Source organism: Equus quagga, chromosome 8 (genome assembly GCF_021613505.1).
Source record: "Equus quagga isolate Etosha38 chromosome 8, UCLA_HA_Equagga_1.0, whole genome shotgun sequence".
Taxonomy (NCBI): domain Eukaryota; kingdom Metazoa; phylum Chordata; class Mammalia; order Perissodactyla; family Equidae; genus Equus; species Equus quagga.
Genome location: NC_060274.1, coordinates 117,096,629 through 117,115,829, shown reverse-complemented (window position 1 = coordinate 117,115,829; position 19,201 = coordinate 117,096,629). Strand labels below are relative to the sequence as shown.

General features: G+C 36.9%; 1 protein-coding gene across 4 annotated transcripts in view; it reads right to left on the bottom strand.

The window, feature by feature from the left end:
- The window catches only part of UBN2 (ubinuclein 2), an 85,998-nt gene that overhangs the window by 23,987 nt on the left and 42,810 nt on the right, over positions 1-19,201 (bottom strand). For 3 of the 4 annotated variants that reach the window (XM_046668758.1, XM_046668760.1, XM_046668759.1), the window contains 6 exons: positions 18,931-19,074; positions 18,130-18,180; positions 14,040-14,082; positions 8,773-10,323; positions 2,174-2,405; positions 1,640-1,729 (listed from right to left, as the gene is read on the bottom strand). In XM_046668758.1, the coding sequence (XP_046524714.1) occupies positions 1,640-1,729; positions 2,174-2,405; positions 8,773-10,323; positions 14,040-14,082; positions 18,130-18,180; positions 18,931-19,074 (2,111 nt within the window). The remainder of the gene's footprint in view (positions 1-1,639; positions 1,730-2,173; positions 2,406-8,772; positions 10,324-14,039; positions 14,083-18,129; positions 18,181-18,930; positions 19,075-19,201) is intronic. The other variant, XM_046668761.1, reaches the window with a different exon arrangement.

Genomic DNA, 19,201 nt, shown 5'->3' with positions numbered 1-19,201 from the left:
ATTTCAATTACTTGGGAAATACTGATAGTCTTATTTCTTTTCTCCCTCTGGAACAATGGTGCTGCCCAGACAACAGGATAATTTATATAAAAGCTGGAATACTGGGGTGTTGAGCCACCAGAATCCTGTTTGTCTAACTCCTTGCAGGTTCATACCACTCTGCCCCATGTGCATACAGCCCTAAGCCGGACTCATCGTTTCGAGCAGTTGTCAATACCCAGGGTGGAACTGCTTTAGTCACAGGACAGTTTTCCTTGAGCATGTAAGCCTAATCAAGGAGTCCAGGAAGATCAGGACTGCTGACGTCTGTGCCCACTTTGTGTCTCCCCACTTGCACAGCTGTGCTTTTATTTTCATTCTCTCAAGGGGTGAGTCTGGAGCAGCTTACCACTTAGGTCCTTTTAAAAAAAAATTTTTATTGTGGTGACACAGGTTTATAACATTATATAAATTTCAGGTGTCTAGCACTTGGGTCTTTTAGAGGATTAATTGCAACTGTTGCCTCATGACTGCTACCTAGCTCTCATTTGCACACTGTGGTCCAATTGTAAACTTGTTCAAAGATAATTTTAAATGCAGAGGCCAAAAAGAATAGTGAGGCCTCAGTCAACTTCCAAAGTTAAGAGGGCAACTGAACAGTTATTTCTGCTCAAAAGATCCTGAAAATGGCCTTCAGAATAGCATCAGCAGTATACTGAGGTCAAGTGCTGGTGAGAGCAAGAACCTGGAGGTCAACAGGTTATATCCAGTGTCCACTATCTAATTTCAGATTTCATAATGATCTAGTTAGGCTGCAAGTACATAATGCATACAGTTGGGATCATATTAATTTAATCACTGCTAAGAGGCAGTTTCATGGTTAAGAATACAGGCTACAGACTTAGACTTCCCAGGTGTATAACTCAGATCAAACACTTACTAGTGTATTTTCTTGGGCAAGATGCTTACCTCTGATTCAGTTTCCTGATCTGTAAAATGAGGATCGTTCTCTCATTCACAAGCTTGTAGTAAGGATTAAATTAGCTAATAGATGCAAGTAGTCATAAGACTATTTGGCAATCAGTAAGCTTTCAATAAAAGTAAACTTTTCTAATTACTGGACCTGACTTTTGTACACTGTCTTATGAACCCTCTTCTTTGCCATCATTTCAATATAATTACACCTTCAAAAAAACTGTTTCACTCGTAACAAAAGATCTCATTCACCTATTTCCTTTAATTTTTTTTTTTTTTGAGGAAGATTAGCCCTGAGCTAACATCTGCTGACAATCCTCCTCTTTTTGCTGAGGAAGACTGGCCCTGAGCTAACATCCATGCCCATCTTCCTCTATTTTGTATGTGGGACGCCTGCCACAGCATGGCTTCACAAGTGGTGCGTAGGTCCACACCCGGGATCTGAACCCACAAACCCCAGGCTGCCGAAGCAGAACGTGCAAACTTAACCCCTGTGCCATCAGGCCAGCCCACCTATTTCCTTTCTTTTTAAAGAAGGTTGTTGCTAATGAAGATTCAGTCATATGAAAATCTGTTTCTTCCAACCTTTGTCATTCCATTCACATTGTTTTCAGAAAAGATTTATAATCCAATCTATATATCTATATAAATAATAAAGAGATGAAGAAACAGACGCCTTTCTTACCATTAAATGTTTGCTGTAAATGTGCAGGCAGACGTGAGTGGGAAAGTGTTGCTGCATGCTGAGCTCCTGGTTGTAAACCCTTTAGTAAATCTGAGAGAAAAACAGACTGTCAGTGATCTTCTTAAATCTAAGATGTGAGCCCTCTTTGATCAAAAATGAAAATAGTTTAATTTAGTTAATGCAAGTACAGCCCTTGACTTCAAAGGCTTTTCTTAAACAAGAGCACATACGTTTAAAAAAATTTACATATATAAATGTCTATATGTGTGCAAATAACTCAGCAAACTTGACTTCCTCTTATTATAAATTTCAGTAAGATAGAAATGTGGTATAGATGGCTCATTTAAAAATTGTAAATAGAATCTCAGACTCCAGTAATTTGACTTATTATATATAGATGAAATAAACTGCATCTCTGAAAAAAATATTCTATAATCTTCACTAAATCAAACTAGACTACTCTCAATTAGTATAAATTTGTGAGGTTTCCTGTTCTCTCAAACTAGGTAGCCGAAAAATGAAAGAGCCACTTACTCTGAGTTAGGCTATGGTGGAAAGCGGCTGAGGTAGATCCCGAGGTGGTTGTCACTCCAGCTGTGTCCGTTCCAAAGCCAAGTAGCTCCAAGGGAAACTGGAAGGGCATGGTCACTGGAACAAGGCCACCCAGCATCCCAAAAGGAGTCACATTTTGATTTGTTACAGACAAAGGTGATGTCATGAGAGTCAGAGGTGAGGCATTAGCCAATAATGATGCTCCTGCTGTAGACTGCAGAAACCAGGGGTCAAAATACATAAGAAATCAAATCTTTAACCTGAATTGATTTATTTTATTTAATATCCTCATGGGTGCAACACTGTGTCTTATATCTGTTCTAACAAAAACTCTGAGACAAATAAAGACTGAGGTGAAAAATAAATTTCAAAGAGCTACCAAGATGGGTTTTGGAAATAACTCTATACTCACTCTTCACCACAAATTTAGACTCCTTCTTATTTTAATGCCTACATTAACACCCACTCGCTCTCTTATTCCACTCCTTTCCAAGATTAGATTTCCACTTTTCCACTTTTGCTCCTAGCCCCTAGATCTGAACCACTAGTAATTAATTCCATACAATTTCAATGTGGTCCCTGAAAATGCTTGGTAATTTTACTGTTTGTCTTAGTTTTTCCCGGCACAATTCCTGCGGTTGCTCTTCCAAACTATTCCTCTCTCAGAGCCCCTTAACTTGATATCCTTACGTCCATCCTAACACCTTAAAGAGACAGGGCCATCCTAGATGTTCTTGCTCATCATTAGCCTCACCTGTCTTTCTCCAAAGCTAACCACCTGAGCTATGCCACGAACCCCACCTATGCACAACTTTCTGGTACAAATACCTAGCACTGCACCTTTTCCATGTGTCCTCTGCCTTCTCATCTACAGAGATCTTTTTATCTCTTTTTACAACCACACTGTTATTCCTGGCTCTTCCTCAACCTGACTTATTTGTATTCCTTTTATTATTCAACTTACTGAATGACTGCCTGTGTTTCCACATTATCTAGTCTCTCCTTAACCCCTGAGAGCTGGTTTCCATTTCTACTACTTGTCTGAACTTAGACTCCCTATAAGGTAAAAGTTAAGCGAGAGAGTGTTTTGATGCTCCCCTACTTGGGGCTTTGATGCTATGTTTATGAATAAAAACATTTAAATGAGAAATATGCTAACAGTGATAAGCTTTCATTAAGAAACTACTTAAATATACTTCCTTAAGCTAATTTAACTCTGAACAATTTTCTATATAGCAATTAAATAGTTTTTTCCCATTTTGACTTTTTTCTTTTCTATGTGCACTTATCCACAAAGATTACAATAAAATTGTCTCGGTATCAGATATTATCTATTATAGTTTCTGCAACTGTGAGTTTTCTTTTGTAGCCTTATGTTACCAACCCTAAATTTCCCTGGCCAAAAATTTTGGCCACAGTTCTAAATTTGGTCAAGAAAATTGAATTCTTTGAATATTTTTTCAATCAATAATAAATGTTAGCTATTGTTAGGTTTGTGTGTTGATTACTTCTACCAGTAAACATTATGAATTAATAAAGTGCTGAGCATTTATTAGTTAATGTATGAGAAAAACACAGGTAAGCTTCCCATACATATATGCCACATTACACATATTCATACACTTACTGGTCCATGCCACTGCTGAACAAAAAATGAAGAATATCCTCAAGAAGCCTTCTATTCTGGTTCTTCCACTCTCTCTCCAATAGGCTCCCCTTCCCTTATTCTCCTTTATTTGTTATCTCTCAAATTTACATCCATAGTTCTGACCGCTCATCTCAATTTCAATCCTGTATATCTAAAAAGTCTGGAAAGAATTCCACTTGGATAGCTAACACTCACCAATCTGGCATATCCACAACTGAACTCATCATCTCCTGTAGTCATTCCCCACCTCATGTGTTAATTGCTATCATCAACAGTCTCATTCTGTCCTGCCACGCAGGCTTGAAACCTTTAGTTTGTAGGCATCATAAAATGAAGGACCAGATGAGTTCATAATTACCTACTGTAATTATGTACCTATTCTTTTTTTTTTTCCACAACTTCCTCCAACTCCTAAGTACAAATCTTCATCACTTTATGCCTGGCCTTGACTACTCTGATCTTCCAGTCTTTCCCTCTACTGTGCCAACATTGATATACAAAATGGGTGCATTTAGGAAAGAATTACTAAGTTAAAAACAGTAACACTTTGAAGCAATTTGGGTAGAAAAAATCCTGTGTCGATTTAAGAATGAACAATTGCTCTTTCTTCTTTTTAATAACAATTGTATTGTAGTCTCAGGATAATATGGGGCACACACTCCATGGCTGTGTGCTCCAAGTGGAGCCCCCAGTGAGGAATATTAAATACTGCTAATAAGGAGAACTCTTAAGCTTTTCTCGAGGAGGTTAACTAAGCATTAAAACAGATGGAAAATGGGGGCTGGCTCCATGGTGTAGTGGTTCAGTTCTGCATGCTCCACTTTGGCAACCCAGGTTCGTGGATTCAGATGCCAGGTGTGGACCTGTACCACTCATCAGCCATACTGTGGCAGTGACCCACATACAAAATGTAGGAAGACTTGTACAGATGTTAGCTCATGGCTAATCTTCCTCAAGCAAAAAAAGAGGAAGACTGCAACAGATGTTAGCTAAGGGCGAATCATCCTCAAAAAAAAAAAAGGTGGAAAATGTAAATTTGGCCAACTTCCAAAATTAAGTAACTACTAGCAATAAAAAATGGTACCATGCCATAACTGTCTAGCATTTTGTACTTTGAACAAACTTCCATATCTACTTTCATTTGTTTATAAAACCAAAATGAACATCAGTTTATCTAAATGTTACAGGGGTATTTATAAATTTCTCTCTCCTAGAGGATGGAGACTTTTTAAACGTGGGGTATCCCACTGCTGACATCATCCAGAAGCATACAAGAGAAGCTGTCAACATGAAGTAGGCAAACAGTCCAGGATAACGCCCAATTATCAAAAATATTTTCCATGACCTCCACATTGCATTCCCAGGGGGACATATAAAGAGAAATTGTGCTCTTCCTGCGGTGGACGTTACATTTTTTTTTAACCACGTTTTATTTTGGTGAGTACATCTGCCCCCCATCCTCCACAACACCCACAGCAATCTTTTGAAATATAAATTAGACCATACCACTCCCCTGTTGAAGACCCTCCAATCTCTTCCCACTGCACACAGCATAAAACCCCACGTCCCTTATTGTGGCCCACAAGGTCCTCCATCACATGGTTCTGGTCGATCCACGACCTCATCCCCTGCCATCTCGTCCTACAGTCTAGCCATGCAGGCCTGCACGTCAGGCTCTTTCCTATCTCAGTGTCTTCACACCTACCATCCCTCTTGCCTGGACTGTTTCTTCCCTCTTATCTTCAAATGGCTGGCTCCTGCTCATTCAGTTCTCGACCCAAATGTTGCACCCTCAAAGAGGCCTTCCCTCACTCCCTTATCTATGTCAGCAGCAATAAGACTTTACCATATTATTTTATTTTTTCATACCACTTAATATTTTTTAAAAATTTGTGTTTTGCTTATCTTCCTATCTAGAATATACGCTCCATGAGAGGAGGAGTCTTGAGTATGGTGTTTACCCTATTTCCCCAGCACCTAGAAGAGTGCCTGGCACATATTTAAACACTTAAACATTTTCTTAATGAATAAATTATTTTGGGAATGATAAAGTGGCAAAGACAAGATTCATAAAAAATAAGTTGAAGGGCAAGAAAGAAGAGGAAAGCTTTGAGTGGAAAGTTATTAAATAGAAAGCAGGTAGAGGTAATAATCTGAACGTGGAAAGATTTTAACTTCTCTTAAACTCAGGACCTGTCATTTTCACTCCGCAAATGAGCAGACAGCTGAAGATGTCTTTCAGACAGGAGTTGAATGTTTTGCAGGCATAGATAGGAAATCTGTTTTTAGAGTTGGAGTGCAAGAGACAAGATCTAGAGCTTACAAGGTAGCTGATAAGACTTCAATGAGATGCTGTTTAAAAAAAAAAAGAATCTTAGGTTTACCAAAAGTTAGAAACAACATTATTCAATTACTGACCTTTTCTTCAAACTGATAAGACAGAACAAAAAGGATCAGATATGAAGGAAGGAACACTGAGGTCTCCAAATAATAAAGCCATTTCAGAGAGGAAGAAAACAAGGGGGGAGTAGGTACTTCTTAGAAGCACAAATTTTGCCGTGTAGGTTCCTTGCTGACAAACTAATTGATAAACAATTGGTATCCCAAGTATCTGAGCTCTTTTGAAATAAATGATCAAATACAAAAAGGTTTCCAGGAAAAAAATAGAACTGATCGATTCTGAGGATGACAAAGAATGGAGAGAGATTTAACCTTAAATTCAAAGAAAACGAAGGAAAAAAATCAATTTTTAGTTCCAGGAAAAAAGCCAAAACTTTATAAGAAAGCAAATGAAACCAGAGTTTATGATATATAGCTCAACAGAAACAGTATTTACATAGTCATGGATTTAACCAAAAGTTGTGATTTTATTCTTTCAGGAGACTGAGAAAGGCAAAAAAAAGCTAAAAGCCTTATTTATCATGAGAAGTCAAAAGATAACACTAAAATGGATAACTAAGAGTCTTCCATTCACTCATTATTTTAAAACAGAGAAAAAGCTAAGAGAGTTAAAAAGTAGTTGATACTAGCAAGGAACTGCCATTTCTGTCATAATCTTCTCACATACTCCTTTGATCAAACTAAAGATGTATTTCAAAAACAGTCCAACATTTCAATAAAGATAATACAAAGAGGAGTGTGGGCGAACTCCCACATCTTAGTTATAACTTAAGTTTTAATATACAATCCCTAATCAGCTTGTTTCTTATTTTCTTATTTCTGATAAAAGCAAAATTATATAGATAAAACATCAGTTAATCTTAGATTTCAATTAATGCAGTATCAGTTAACTGAATTTTGTTCTATATTAGAATTTTGGAATAAATTCACTCCTAACTCTACAGTAATGGCAGAATGATGATTTGGATTTTAAGCATATACTAAATACCAACACTCAGCTTGTACTGAACAGTAGAGAACCTCTACAAACACCGAGGGGAAAATTCTCTCATTAGATGCTCCTGATCCACATAAACAGGAGGCAGCACAAAGTTAGAGCACTTTCTGAGACAACACAATTCCATAAATCAATAAAAGTCATGTTTTCAAAGAATATTTAAAAATTAACAAATCATAAAATGTTATATTTTTTAAAAAGCTAGTTATGAAACAGAATATTATATAAAACACACTTTCTTTTTGAAAAGAGTTTTTAAAAGTACCAGGAAAAAATGAACAGTGGTGGGATGATGGCTGATGTTTAATTGTCTTTTTTCTAGATTTGCCTACACTGAACATGTATTACTTTTCGATGGGGGGGGGGAGGGGTGCAAATGCTTAAGAAACCAAATCAGTAATGTGAAGGATAAATCTGAGAAATACAAATCTCAGAACACAAAGTGGCAGAAGGATGAAAACAATAACAGAGATGATGATATGAAAGGCAAAGAGCTGAAATATATGAGTAATAAAGAATTCTCAAAAACCTAAGACAAATGAATCAGAAATAAGAGACATAATATTTAGAATAAAATATTCTTGACCTGAAAAAACAGCCAGGTCTGAGATTGAAATATGTTGCCATGTTCTAGGTACAAAATTAATGAAAACTAGATAAACCGAGCCATAATCTAGTAACACTTAAATTACAAAGAAAAAGAGAAAATCTTACTAGCATTTAGGCAGAGAAAACACATTACTTATAAGGGCACAAAAAATCAGAATGGCCTCAGACTTTTCTATAATCCTGAATACTAAGCAAGGGTCAGCGGAGCAAAATCTGGAGAGAGACAGTTAGCGACCCGAGAAGTCCATACCTACTCAAGTGTGACAGCACAGAAATGATCAAGCACGCAAGAGCTACGGTAAAAGAGCTCTCATGTTAGCCTTCTTGAAAAGATTCCCTGAGTGAAGTACTCCTGCTAACTGAGAGATAAATTTAAATTAAAAACTCATGAATGGGGAAATCATGGTATAAAAGGATTACTGACACTAATTAGACATAGAGAATTACACATGAATAGCTGCAAAATTCATGCAAAATAAAAATTGTATTTGAAAAGACAAATGGTTAAAAGAAAAAATAATCTGAATACATACATTTTATTAAATAAAAAAATAAGAAAGTTGGCAGAAGAAAGGGGACTAGGGTGGGGAGAAGGGAACAAGTGAAGGTATGTTAAATTCATAAGTTACTGCTTTGTTCTGAACTTTGTAAGATATGGTTTTAAACATGCATTTTCCTTGTGCTTTTCAAAAATTCTGAAAGTAAGCATGTGATACTTACTGAGAAAAAAAATCCACACCTCAACAAAAACCTCATCCCCAAGTGTCCCCATCATTGTGATGTCAACATCAGGAACATTCCTTGGCCATAAGCTACAATAAACTATTATAAACAATTTATATATTATAACAAGGTTATTAAATTGACTCACAAGAAAGATTACACAATCTCACATTTGATCACATGAGTGTATATTAACATACATACCTGCACACTGGCTGTTACCACTGAAGACCCTGAGGCAGAGGATGGTCTATGTGGAGTAGACAACGGTTTAGTAGCACCCTGTATTCCACTTCCTGTTCCCCCAGATAGACTAGTCCTATTAGCTCCGCTTGAGTTAAGGTTGCTACCTCTGCTGGCAGGTACATTCATTGCAATTCCACTCAAGCTATTCTTCCCAACAGTTCCAGTGGATGATGAGTTTGTTAGCTTTGAAGGGGCCTGAAGATTTTTTGTAGATGGAAGGCCTGAAGTGCGATTAGAGGGCAATAAATTCAAGGTGGGAGACTGTCTGCTGATGTTTATTCCACTGGGCTGTTTATGGACTGGGTTGTTACTGCTGGAGTGGCTACTCTGGGCTACTAGTGCATTTGGACTGGAAGAACTTGGGGATACAGTAGGCTTGGGAGTTGGGTTGGATTTAGAAATAAGTTTAGTTGATACTGAAGGCTTAGCTGAGAGAGAGGGCTTGGGTGAGGCAGAAGGCTTAGGTGAGGGCAAGGGTTTAGGAGATGTGGCAGGTTTTGGAGATGCGGCAAGTTTTGGGGATGCAGCCATTGAGAAGGGAGATTTGAAACCCTGCGTGGAGATTTGTGACACCATAGCCTTGGCTAAATAGTTACTGGAGGTAGTGGTGCTAGGTACTGTCCTTGAAACCAGGGGGTGGGACCCTTGAGAACCATTTCCAGATGAGGGAGTAGATAAGGGAAGGCGGTACATAAGTGGCTTATCTGAAGTCTTAATAAGTGGGGATGAACAGGAAAGTTGTGGATTATTACTTAATTTCACCACTGGGTTGGTCTGTGATTTACTAATGGTTGCTTGTAATGGAGACACATAGTTTTGTTGGACAGCTGAATGCTGGTGCACCTTTGTTACTTGTGTTAATGAAGAAGCATCTTGGGCCTCTGACGTTCCCAGAGCATGAGAGGAGGCAGCAACTTGGGCTTGGGAAGAAGAGGAAACATGGGTCTGTGAAGAGGAAGAAGCGTGAATCTGGCTTGACCTCTGCAGTCCTTGCTGAAGTAGCCTGGCTGGTAAAGGTTCTAAGGAAACTTTAGGGTTCTGAATTGAAGAACCAGCAATAAGGCCTGAAGAGATGCCAGTATGAGTTAAATCCTGGGGTTTCTTTGGTACTGGCCCTGTGTGACCAGCAATAAGACTTGATGAATGCGCAGTCTGAGTAGAATCTAGTTTTTTGGGAGTAGCCAGTGGCAGCTTACTCATGATACTTGCTAATTTCTCTTCTCTCAGTCCTGGACGAGGTTTTGCAGTTGGCATGCTTAACCGTGAGCCAGCTGGAGGCCCCTTGTTCCCATTGTTGATAACGGCTAAAGCTTCCGAGACAAGGTCCAGTGCAGGTGGATGGAAAGAAAGGTCTTCATCTAGTGAGTCATCGAGGCAGATCGTCTCCTGGGCTGGTGTAGAGCCAGAACTGGTGGATGCCACGGCAGATGTGCTAGAACTTGTTGAAGGACCACCAACTGAAGCCACCAAGGATGCAGGAGTTTTCTGGTCCTTTTTTGGGCTACACTCCTAGCATAAACAGCATTATATTGAAAAAAATAAAATGATTAATAAAAAATTATGAAGTATTAGCTTTTAAAGGACTAAAATCCTCATGGTGATTAAAATTCTGCTGGAAATCTTTTTTACAGACTGTAAAAACCAAAACAGTTTTTGAGAGGATAGAGCCAAAGTATCTGATATACTGCACACAGCTGTCATGTCTTAGTAAGCCATTCTATGAAGGCTTACAACCAAGATGAGGGCACATTCATACACTAGTTACATTACTGATGAAACGCCCCTCCCCCCCACACCTGTATCAGATCTCTGGATTCTAAATCCGTCTGTTCAGAGACTATTCTCTTTTTATTCTCCTTGTACCTAGAAGAAATTCTGCCTTTATCTTAAGACTCTAGCCCTCTTGTGTAGTATGGTTTGCTAGAATACTACCCCTCAATTTCCACTTCTTTGCATTTCTGCCTCTTTGTATGCCCTGTCCAGAAGCTACCCATAGCTAGTACATAGAGAAACTAGTACATCAAGCTGGCAGATGATTCAATTCAAGCTTACTTAAATTATGTTTTCTACTCATTATGGTAGAAGTCATTTGTAATTTATTCAACATATATTTACTAAGTATCGACTATGAGCAAGGCACTATGCTAAGAAAACAAGGGTATTAGGAATTAAAACTCTGAATACGTAAGAGAGTATTGCCTGTTTTTTAAAAAAAATTAACTTTCTTAAAATTCAAGGAAGAAATAACTGAATTCGAGCAGAGTTTAACCTATTCAAAGAGCAAAAGAATTAAAAAGTAACTCTTTCTCTCTGAACAGATTTGTGGTTACCAGAGGGGAAGGGGGTTGAGGGGTGGGAATAAGGAGTAACGGGGCCCATATATATGGTGACTGACAAATAATAATGTACAACTGAAATTTCACAATGTTGTAAACTATTATGACCTCAATAAAATTTTTCTAAAAAGTAACTCTTAAAAGAGAGTTTCTTTTAAGTTTCTCTTAAAAGGGAAATATAGAGCATTTGACTCATTTCATTTTTAAGATTAAGAAGAAATAAAACTATTACATAAAATCATTTCAAAGTTTCTTCAATTAGTTTCTTAAAAAGAAGAAAACAAACCCAAATAAACCCAAACCCAAAGTCTTCTATCATATATTGATTTATACAACCACAACACTTACCTTAATCATAGTGGGGACAGAATGGAGAGGAAGGGTCTTTACCATCACCTTCTAAGGTATTACAGTAAATAAGCTGTTAAGAACGCTGTTACACTCTAACTTCCTTAGCAATTTTTCTAAGCTTCTATTCTAAAAGCCCTGATTGAAAACCTCACTGCCTCTCAGAAGTCTGTAGTGTAAGTGCATTAATGTCAAAATTGTCTGCTAAGATGAATGGGTAACGTAAATAAGACAATATTTGCTTTGACATGCCATCCAGTTCAATGATTAGTGAAAAACTCATCATCATAAAAAGTACAGAAACTGAGGGTGGGGGAGTGTTTCAGAATAATATTGGTAGTGTTACCAGTATAAAATTGCTGTTTTAAGTAACTTTTTTATTAATAACTTTTTCTTTAAAAAAATAACATTAAATCTACCCAAGAGAGTACAGTGTAGATTTACAATGACAGAAAAAATTGTTCAGGATATACATTTGAGTGGAAAAAGCAGGTTATCCCATTTATGTAAAACGTTAATTCAATCTGAATGAATGAGTAGTTGGACGGAGGGATGGAAGGAGCAGCGTAGGGACAGGGATCCAGAAACAGCGAGGGCAGACGGTACCAGAAAGTTAAGAGCTTTTTTTCTCTGAGTGAGCAGAAATTTCTGGATACTTTTATTTTTCTCCCTCTTACTTTTCTGTATTGTTTGCATTTTCCACTGTAAGCATATCCCTACATTATCCTTTATGATTCAAACAGGTATTTGAGGGGCAGTAGGGTATGAAAAAAATCAAATCAGCAATAGTTTTCCCATTTGGGGAAAAAAATGAAAAAGTAATTTAATCACAAAGAAACAAACAGGTAAATCCCCTATACCATCCTAACACATCCATTATTAGAGTTCTGATAAATTAATCATATGTTTGAATAGATGGATCAAAATTTAACCAACCTTTATGGAGGATATTAGAAGTTTAAAAATAAAGTCAAATGTCAAAACAAAGCATGAACTCAACAGAGTTAATGAAATATTGGCTCAATATTATTTGGATTAGAAGACAAAGTAGGTTACTAAAATAGAAGAGGACTATTTACTCTGTATTCAAAGAGCCTCTAACACCAAAAGGTAAGAAGGCTACAGAGTAACAAACACTGACCTACTGGCCATAATCTTACAAGCAAAGAAATTCAACTATTCAAAGAGATGCAAGCTATGAGGAGAGGCTAAAACCTAAAGGGTGTGGGCTTTCATTACAATTTTAATTTCAAATCATTATAGTTTTCAATTCTAGAGGTTATACTTGGTTCTTCTGCAACTCTGCTTTGCGTATTTTCTTAAGATTTTTTATTTTTCCTTTTTCTCCCCAAAGCCCCCTGGTACACAGTTGTGTATTTTAGTTGTGGGTCCTTCTAGTTGTGGCATGTGGGACACCGGCTCAATATGGCCTGATGAATGGTGCCACGTCCACGCCCAGGATCCAAACCAGTGAAACCCTGGGCCACTGAAGCTGAGCGCACGAACTTAACCACTTGGCCACAGGGCCAGCTCCTGCTTTGTGTATTTCCATAGACTATTTTTTAACCCATCTTCTATTTCTTTAAATATTGAAAAAATTTAAGTTAAATTATATTCTAAACTCAATAAATTTATCACTGCCCTTCTTAGGGATCTAATTCTGCTGGTTGGTTCTGCTGACTCTCACTCACAGTAACTTATTTCCTCACATATTCTGTATTTTTATATTGTAAACTCATGTTTGATATGGAATATATGTGGCTAGGATGAGGAGCCTTATTCCAGAAGAATCTGATTTGCCAGTTGCCCTCGCTTAATACTAATTTATCTAATCACTTTAAGTTATTTTCTCAGCTTGAGGGTTCCCCAAATGGCGCAGGTAGTATAAATAAACCAGAGAAACTTCTCAGGGAGGACTTTCGTCCCCTCACCCAGAACCCAGGCCAAGACACTTAAGTGTCTGAATCTTTCTGCTGGTATGTGGACTTCTTTCCTGGTCTTTTCTTTTATTAAAGATGTTATCCTTTGAGGGTCCCAGGTTTATGCAGAGTTTCATTCCAATCCCCAACCTATATAAGCCCAAGAAAACCCTATCAGCTACACTCTGAGAAGAAACTTAAAAATAAACCATAAAGTGATAGATGGAAATCAGTAAAATGCCCCTAAGGGAAACCAAAGTTTCAGTGACAGATTAACATTCTAGCAGCTTCTTTGTTTTGGGCCTTAGGAATTTCTTTTACATATCTGCAATCATAGCTATGCTTTTAAAGGATATTTGTTATATTTTATCTACATTAGCATTTCTAAGTAGTATTAAGTTAAGCCTTACAATTTAATTGATGTATGCAAACTTCCCACTGCTACACAATCATCCATTCTCCCAAAAACAATGGTTCTGGATTTTTACAAAGTCTGAAAATACCCATCTTAAGAGTATGGTACCTATCGATCTATGCTAAATACCATAAATCCTTTTCACCCTAAGAATGCATTTCAACATTCACCAATTGTGTCTAATTAAAGATTTGGTTCAATACTTACCTTCACTTTGGGTTTAGGTGCAGGAATCACCTTTTTCTTTGCCCTAAGACAAAAGATTAAAAAGGAGGTCATTTCAAACAAAAAGAATAAAATACCTCGGGGTAAATTTAACTAAGGAAGTGAAGGACCTATATAATGAAAATTACAAGGCCTTTCTGAGAGAACTGGATGACGACATAAGGAGATGGAAAGACATTCCATGTACATGGATTGGAAGAATAAACATAGTTAAAATGTCCGTTCTACCTAAAGCAATCTACAGATTCAACGCTATCCCAATCAGAATCCCAATGACATTCTTTACAGAATTAGAACAAAGAATTCTAAAATTTATATGGGGCAACAAAAGACCCAGAATTGCTAAAGCAATCCTGAGAAAAAAGAACAAAACAGGAAGCATCACAATCCCTGACTTCAAAACGTACTACAAAGCTACAGTAATCAGAACAGCATGATACTGGTACAAAAACAGGTGCACAGATCAATGGAACAGAATTGAAAGCCCAGAAATAAAACCACACATCTATGGACAGCTTATATTCGACAAAGGAGCAGAATGCATACAATGGAGAAAAGAAAGTCTTTTCAACAAATGGTGCTGGGAAAACTGGAAAGCCATATGTAAAAGAATGAAAACTGACCATTCTTTTTCACCATTCACCAAAATAAACTCAAAATGGATCAAAGACCTAAAGGTGAGACCTGAAACCATAAGGCTTCTAGAAGAAAATGTAGGCAGTACACTCTTTGACATCAGTATTAAAAGGACATTTTCGGACACCATGTCTTCTCAGAGAAGAGAAACAATAGAAAGAATAAACAAATGGGACTTCATCAGACTAAAGAGCTTCTTCAAGGCAAATGAAAACAGGATTGAAACAAAAAAACAACCCACTAACTGGGAAAAAATATTTGCAAGTCATATATCTGACAAAGGCTTAATATCCATAATATATAAAGAACTCTCACAACTCAACAACAAAAAAATCAAACAACCCAATCAAAAAATGGGCTGGAGACATGAACAGACATTTCTCCAAAGAAGATATACGGATGGCCAATAGGCACATGAAAAGATGCTCATCATCGCGGATCATCAGGGAAATGCAAATCAAAACTACACTAAGATATCACCTTACACCCATTAGAATGACAAAAATATCTAAAACTAATAGTAACAAATGTTGGAGAGGTTGTGGAGAGAATGGAACCCTCATACACTGCTGGTGGGAATGCAAACTAGTGCAGCCACTATGGAAAACAGTACGGAGATTCCTCAAAAAATTAAAAATAGAACTACCATACGATCCAGCCTTTCCACTACTGGGTATCTATCCAAAGAGCTTGAAGTCAGCAATTCCAAAAGTCCTATGCACCCCAATGTTCACTGCAGCATTATTTACAATAGCCAAGACATGGAAGCAACCAAAGTGCCCATCAACAGTTGAATGGATAAAGAAGTTGTGATATATATATACAATGGAATACTACTCAGCTGCAAAACAGAACAAAATCGTCCCATTTGCAACAACATGGATGGACCTTGAGGGAATTATGTTAAGTGAAATAAGCCAGTTAGAGAAGGATAATCTCTGTATGACTCCACTCATATGAGGAATTTAAAAATGCGGACAAAGAGAACAGATTAGTGGCTACCAGGGGAAAGGTGGGGTGGGGGGTGGGCACAAAGGGTGAAGTGGTGCACCTACAACACGAATAACAAACATTAATGTACAACTGAAATCACACAAGATTGTAACCTATCATTAACTCAATAAAAAAAGAAATGGAAAAAAAAAAAAAAGCAGGCCATTTCAGTACCAGTTAGGACACCCATCAGGAAGTTATACCACATCACCTTGTAATGATGTGGGCAAATAATTTCTTCTGCTATTTGGAAAGCTCTCTGAAGGAAGGGACCATATACAAATGCTCAGTTTATATGTGAATACACAGCAACATTTTCCCCAATTTCAATTAACTAGAAGAAAGGTCAAACCATTAGTAAAATATAAAATGCAGATTATGATAAAGTTTTAAAAAAAATTAAATGTAAATATTCATAACAGGCTAACAAACTGCCTAAGGAGACTCACTTCAAGGAACTGGTAAGAATTTATAAATATTTATAGCAAAACAGAGCTTCAAGAAACTTTAAGCTCAAATTAAATCATGCCAAGAAACTGCAAATGAAATACTAAAAGACAAAGCAAAAAGATCAAGCTTTAAAGAAAATTATTTTTAATATAAAAAGTCACGGGGCCAGCCCCATGGCATAGTGGTTAAGTTCAGCATGCTCCACTTCGGTGGCCCGGGTTGCCGGGTTTCAGATCCCAGGCATGGACCTAGACCACTCATCAGCCATGCTGTGGCAGTGACCCACATATAAGGCGGAGGAAGACTGGCACAGATGTTAGCTCAGGGTTAATCTTCCTCAAGCAAAAAGAAAAAAAGTGGAAGACGGACAACAGATGTTAGTTCAGGGCTAATCTTCCTCAGGAAAAAAAAAATCAAATAAAAAATGACAGACAAAAAGGCAAGAAAAAATACTGTGGAAACTTAGAAGCTTTGAGAACCAGTGTGAAAATTTGAAGATTAAAAAAAATCTCATGAGTTCCATAGGAGGAGAAAGTACTCAAATGTTTGCTGAATAATTAAAGATTGACAAGCTAAAATACACATTGTATGAATATTTCTACTTCAATAAGTTAAAATGTCATCAATTAGATTAACAAATATATTGATTAAAACTGCCAATCTACAACTTCAGTAGGACAACAGCAATTTTCAATGTTTTTTTTTAAAAAGACCACTAGGGCAAAAGACTTCCAGACGCACCTATCCCATAGAGTCCTAATTTCTGGTACAAAACAAAACAAAACAAAGTTTGCTATAATTATGAAGCTACTAATAAATTGAGGGAGAGGATCTATGTAAACACTTGCTTTAGAATTAAAGGAATGAATTACTTATACCTGAATTGTAACACACATGTAATTTTAGAACTACAGAGAAATTAAAGGCCAGAAATATTACTGACACAAATGCATATAAATAAATAAATAAGTACATAAATACATAAATAAATATATCTGTCTCTCTACTCCCTGCGCCCTGGGATAACTCGAGTAAACCTATAATAGATGAAATCAAACTACCTGAAACCTAGACTCAAAAAAAGAGAATAGCAAGACCTGAAAACCACAAGCAACTCAATACGTCGCTGATGGTGAAGTAACACAGCATCCTTCCTAAGAGCTGCAAGACCTCACCTATCAGAACTGCACAGAAGGAGACGGGGACTTTTCTAATGCTACCCAGACCTCCAGGCAGAAGGCTGAATTAGAGTGCTCAGTAAACTCTTGGTGACTTGCTAGTTTTATATTTTATTAACCCTTAATATTACACTTCTAGGCTACAGAAAAATAGCCCTAAGTTGCAGGCAAAAATAAAATTTTTGTTGCGTTTAACCAGTATTCACCCAAAAATGTAACCACAGAAAAAACTTGCCTTTTTACTACTGCCTATCAGGAGGATAAGAGACCTTTCTGTAGTAATCACATCACTAAGGAAATAGCCAGTTTTGAACAGAAGGAAGGACATGAAGACTTGGTTAATTTTGTGGAATAAAACACTCTGCAAGGCCAGACAGGGTAGGTATGCGTAGAGAACTGTCTTGGAAAGCACAAGGCTATAGGTTTCCCATGTAGATGGTCACTAAGAGGGGAAGAAAAAGAACAAAAGAACAAAAGAACTGGAGAGCAGGAGGCCCAGGAACAAAGGAAACCACCAGAGCCTTCCTGATTAGATGGCTCCGTATTACCAGCTCTCAGGCCAATACATGTTACATTATGGAGTCAGGTGTGTGGAGACTACCCTGAGAACTATTTAATAGAGAAATGTGTTCTGAGTTCTACAAGGTCAACAGTAAAAATGATTTTTTTTAAAAAGGCCACTGTAAAATGGAGATTGTCTAAATGCATGCTTAAGTCCTATTTGACCTGGCATTTAATAAATGTTACCTTCATTTACTAAAGCACATAATGTGAATAAAAATAAATGAAGAAGTCTAGAGTCTGCATTTACTCACGGAGCAGAAGTAAGATGATTATGTACACTCCGGCTTTCTTTAAAAAGCATTCTGGAAAAATCAACAGGACACAATTATTTTTTTATAGTAGACAAAAACATGATAATTACTTTATCATTTTAATCATTTGATTTTCAATAGGCTATTACTTGCTTATTTACCAAGCAAAAGTTATAATGGTACAATAAATTCAATATTGATTTTTATGGAGAGTTTTATACCATCTCTATTTAAATCTTTTAACAAATCAACAGATGTTTTCTGTTGATTTAAGATGCAACACTTTAAGATGACAGGTTGAGATAGCCAAGTCTATTAATTTTAACATTCTTTACTTAACTCTTTAAACTTTAAAACTGGACTACTCTTAGTTTTTGAAATACCATTCTACATTAACTATTTTCAATAGAATTTAAGGTTGTGTCTCTTTTTGCACACTCTAAAGCTTGTATTCAGGTCCTTATCTTCAAGATACCCATACGAAGTTCCCCTCCCAAAGTTCATAACCATCTTCCCTCCTCCCTTCTCCTCTACTAGCAAATTCAGGTGCAAACAAGAAAAAGTGGTGTGTAAAAACAAATCACCTTTATGTATATCTCTATGTCCAGGTGACTAACAGTTTTGTCTTTTAAGTGCTTGAAGTTTTCAAAAGCAGAGATCATCTGAGACAACTGTACAGAATGTTAAACACATCAAGTTCTTGGCAAAATCAACGTCATATATGTGTGTGTGTATATATGTATCTTTAATAACAGAAATAATAAGAAAGTAAAACAAAATCTGGGATGTTATATTTCTTACCTTGCCTGCATCCAGCCCTTAGGCCACAATGGTTTCACCTCTGTCTCCATAAAGGATTTAAGATAATCCTCAGCAGACTGGCTTTTATTTGGCTCTAACTCATAGCATCCCAATTTGATCTCAACAAGGTTACATAACAAAGTTCTAAACAGATTAAAAATATATGTTTATATATAAATCTGACTGCAAAATTGTAGAAAATTAAGCTTGAAACAGATTTTTTTTAAAAAACACATAAATCTGACAGCAATAATAAAGGATATTATCTGAA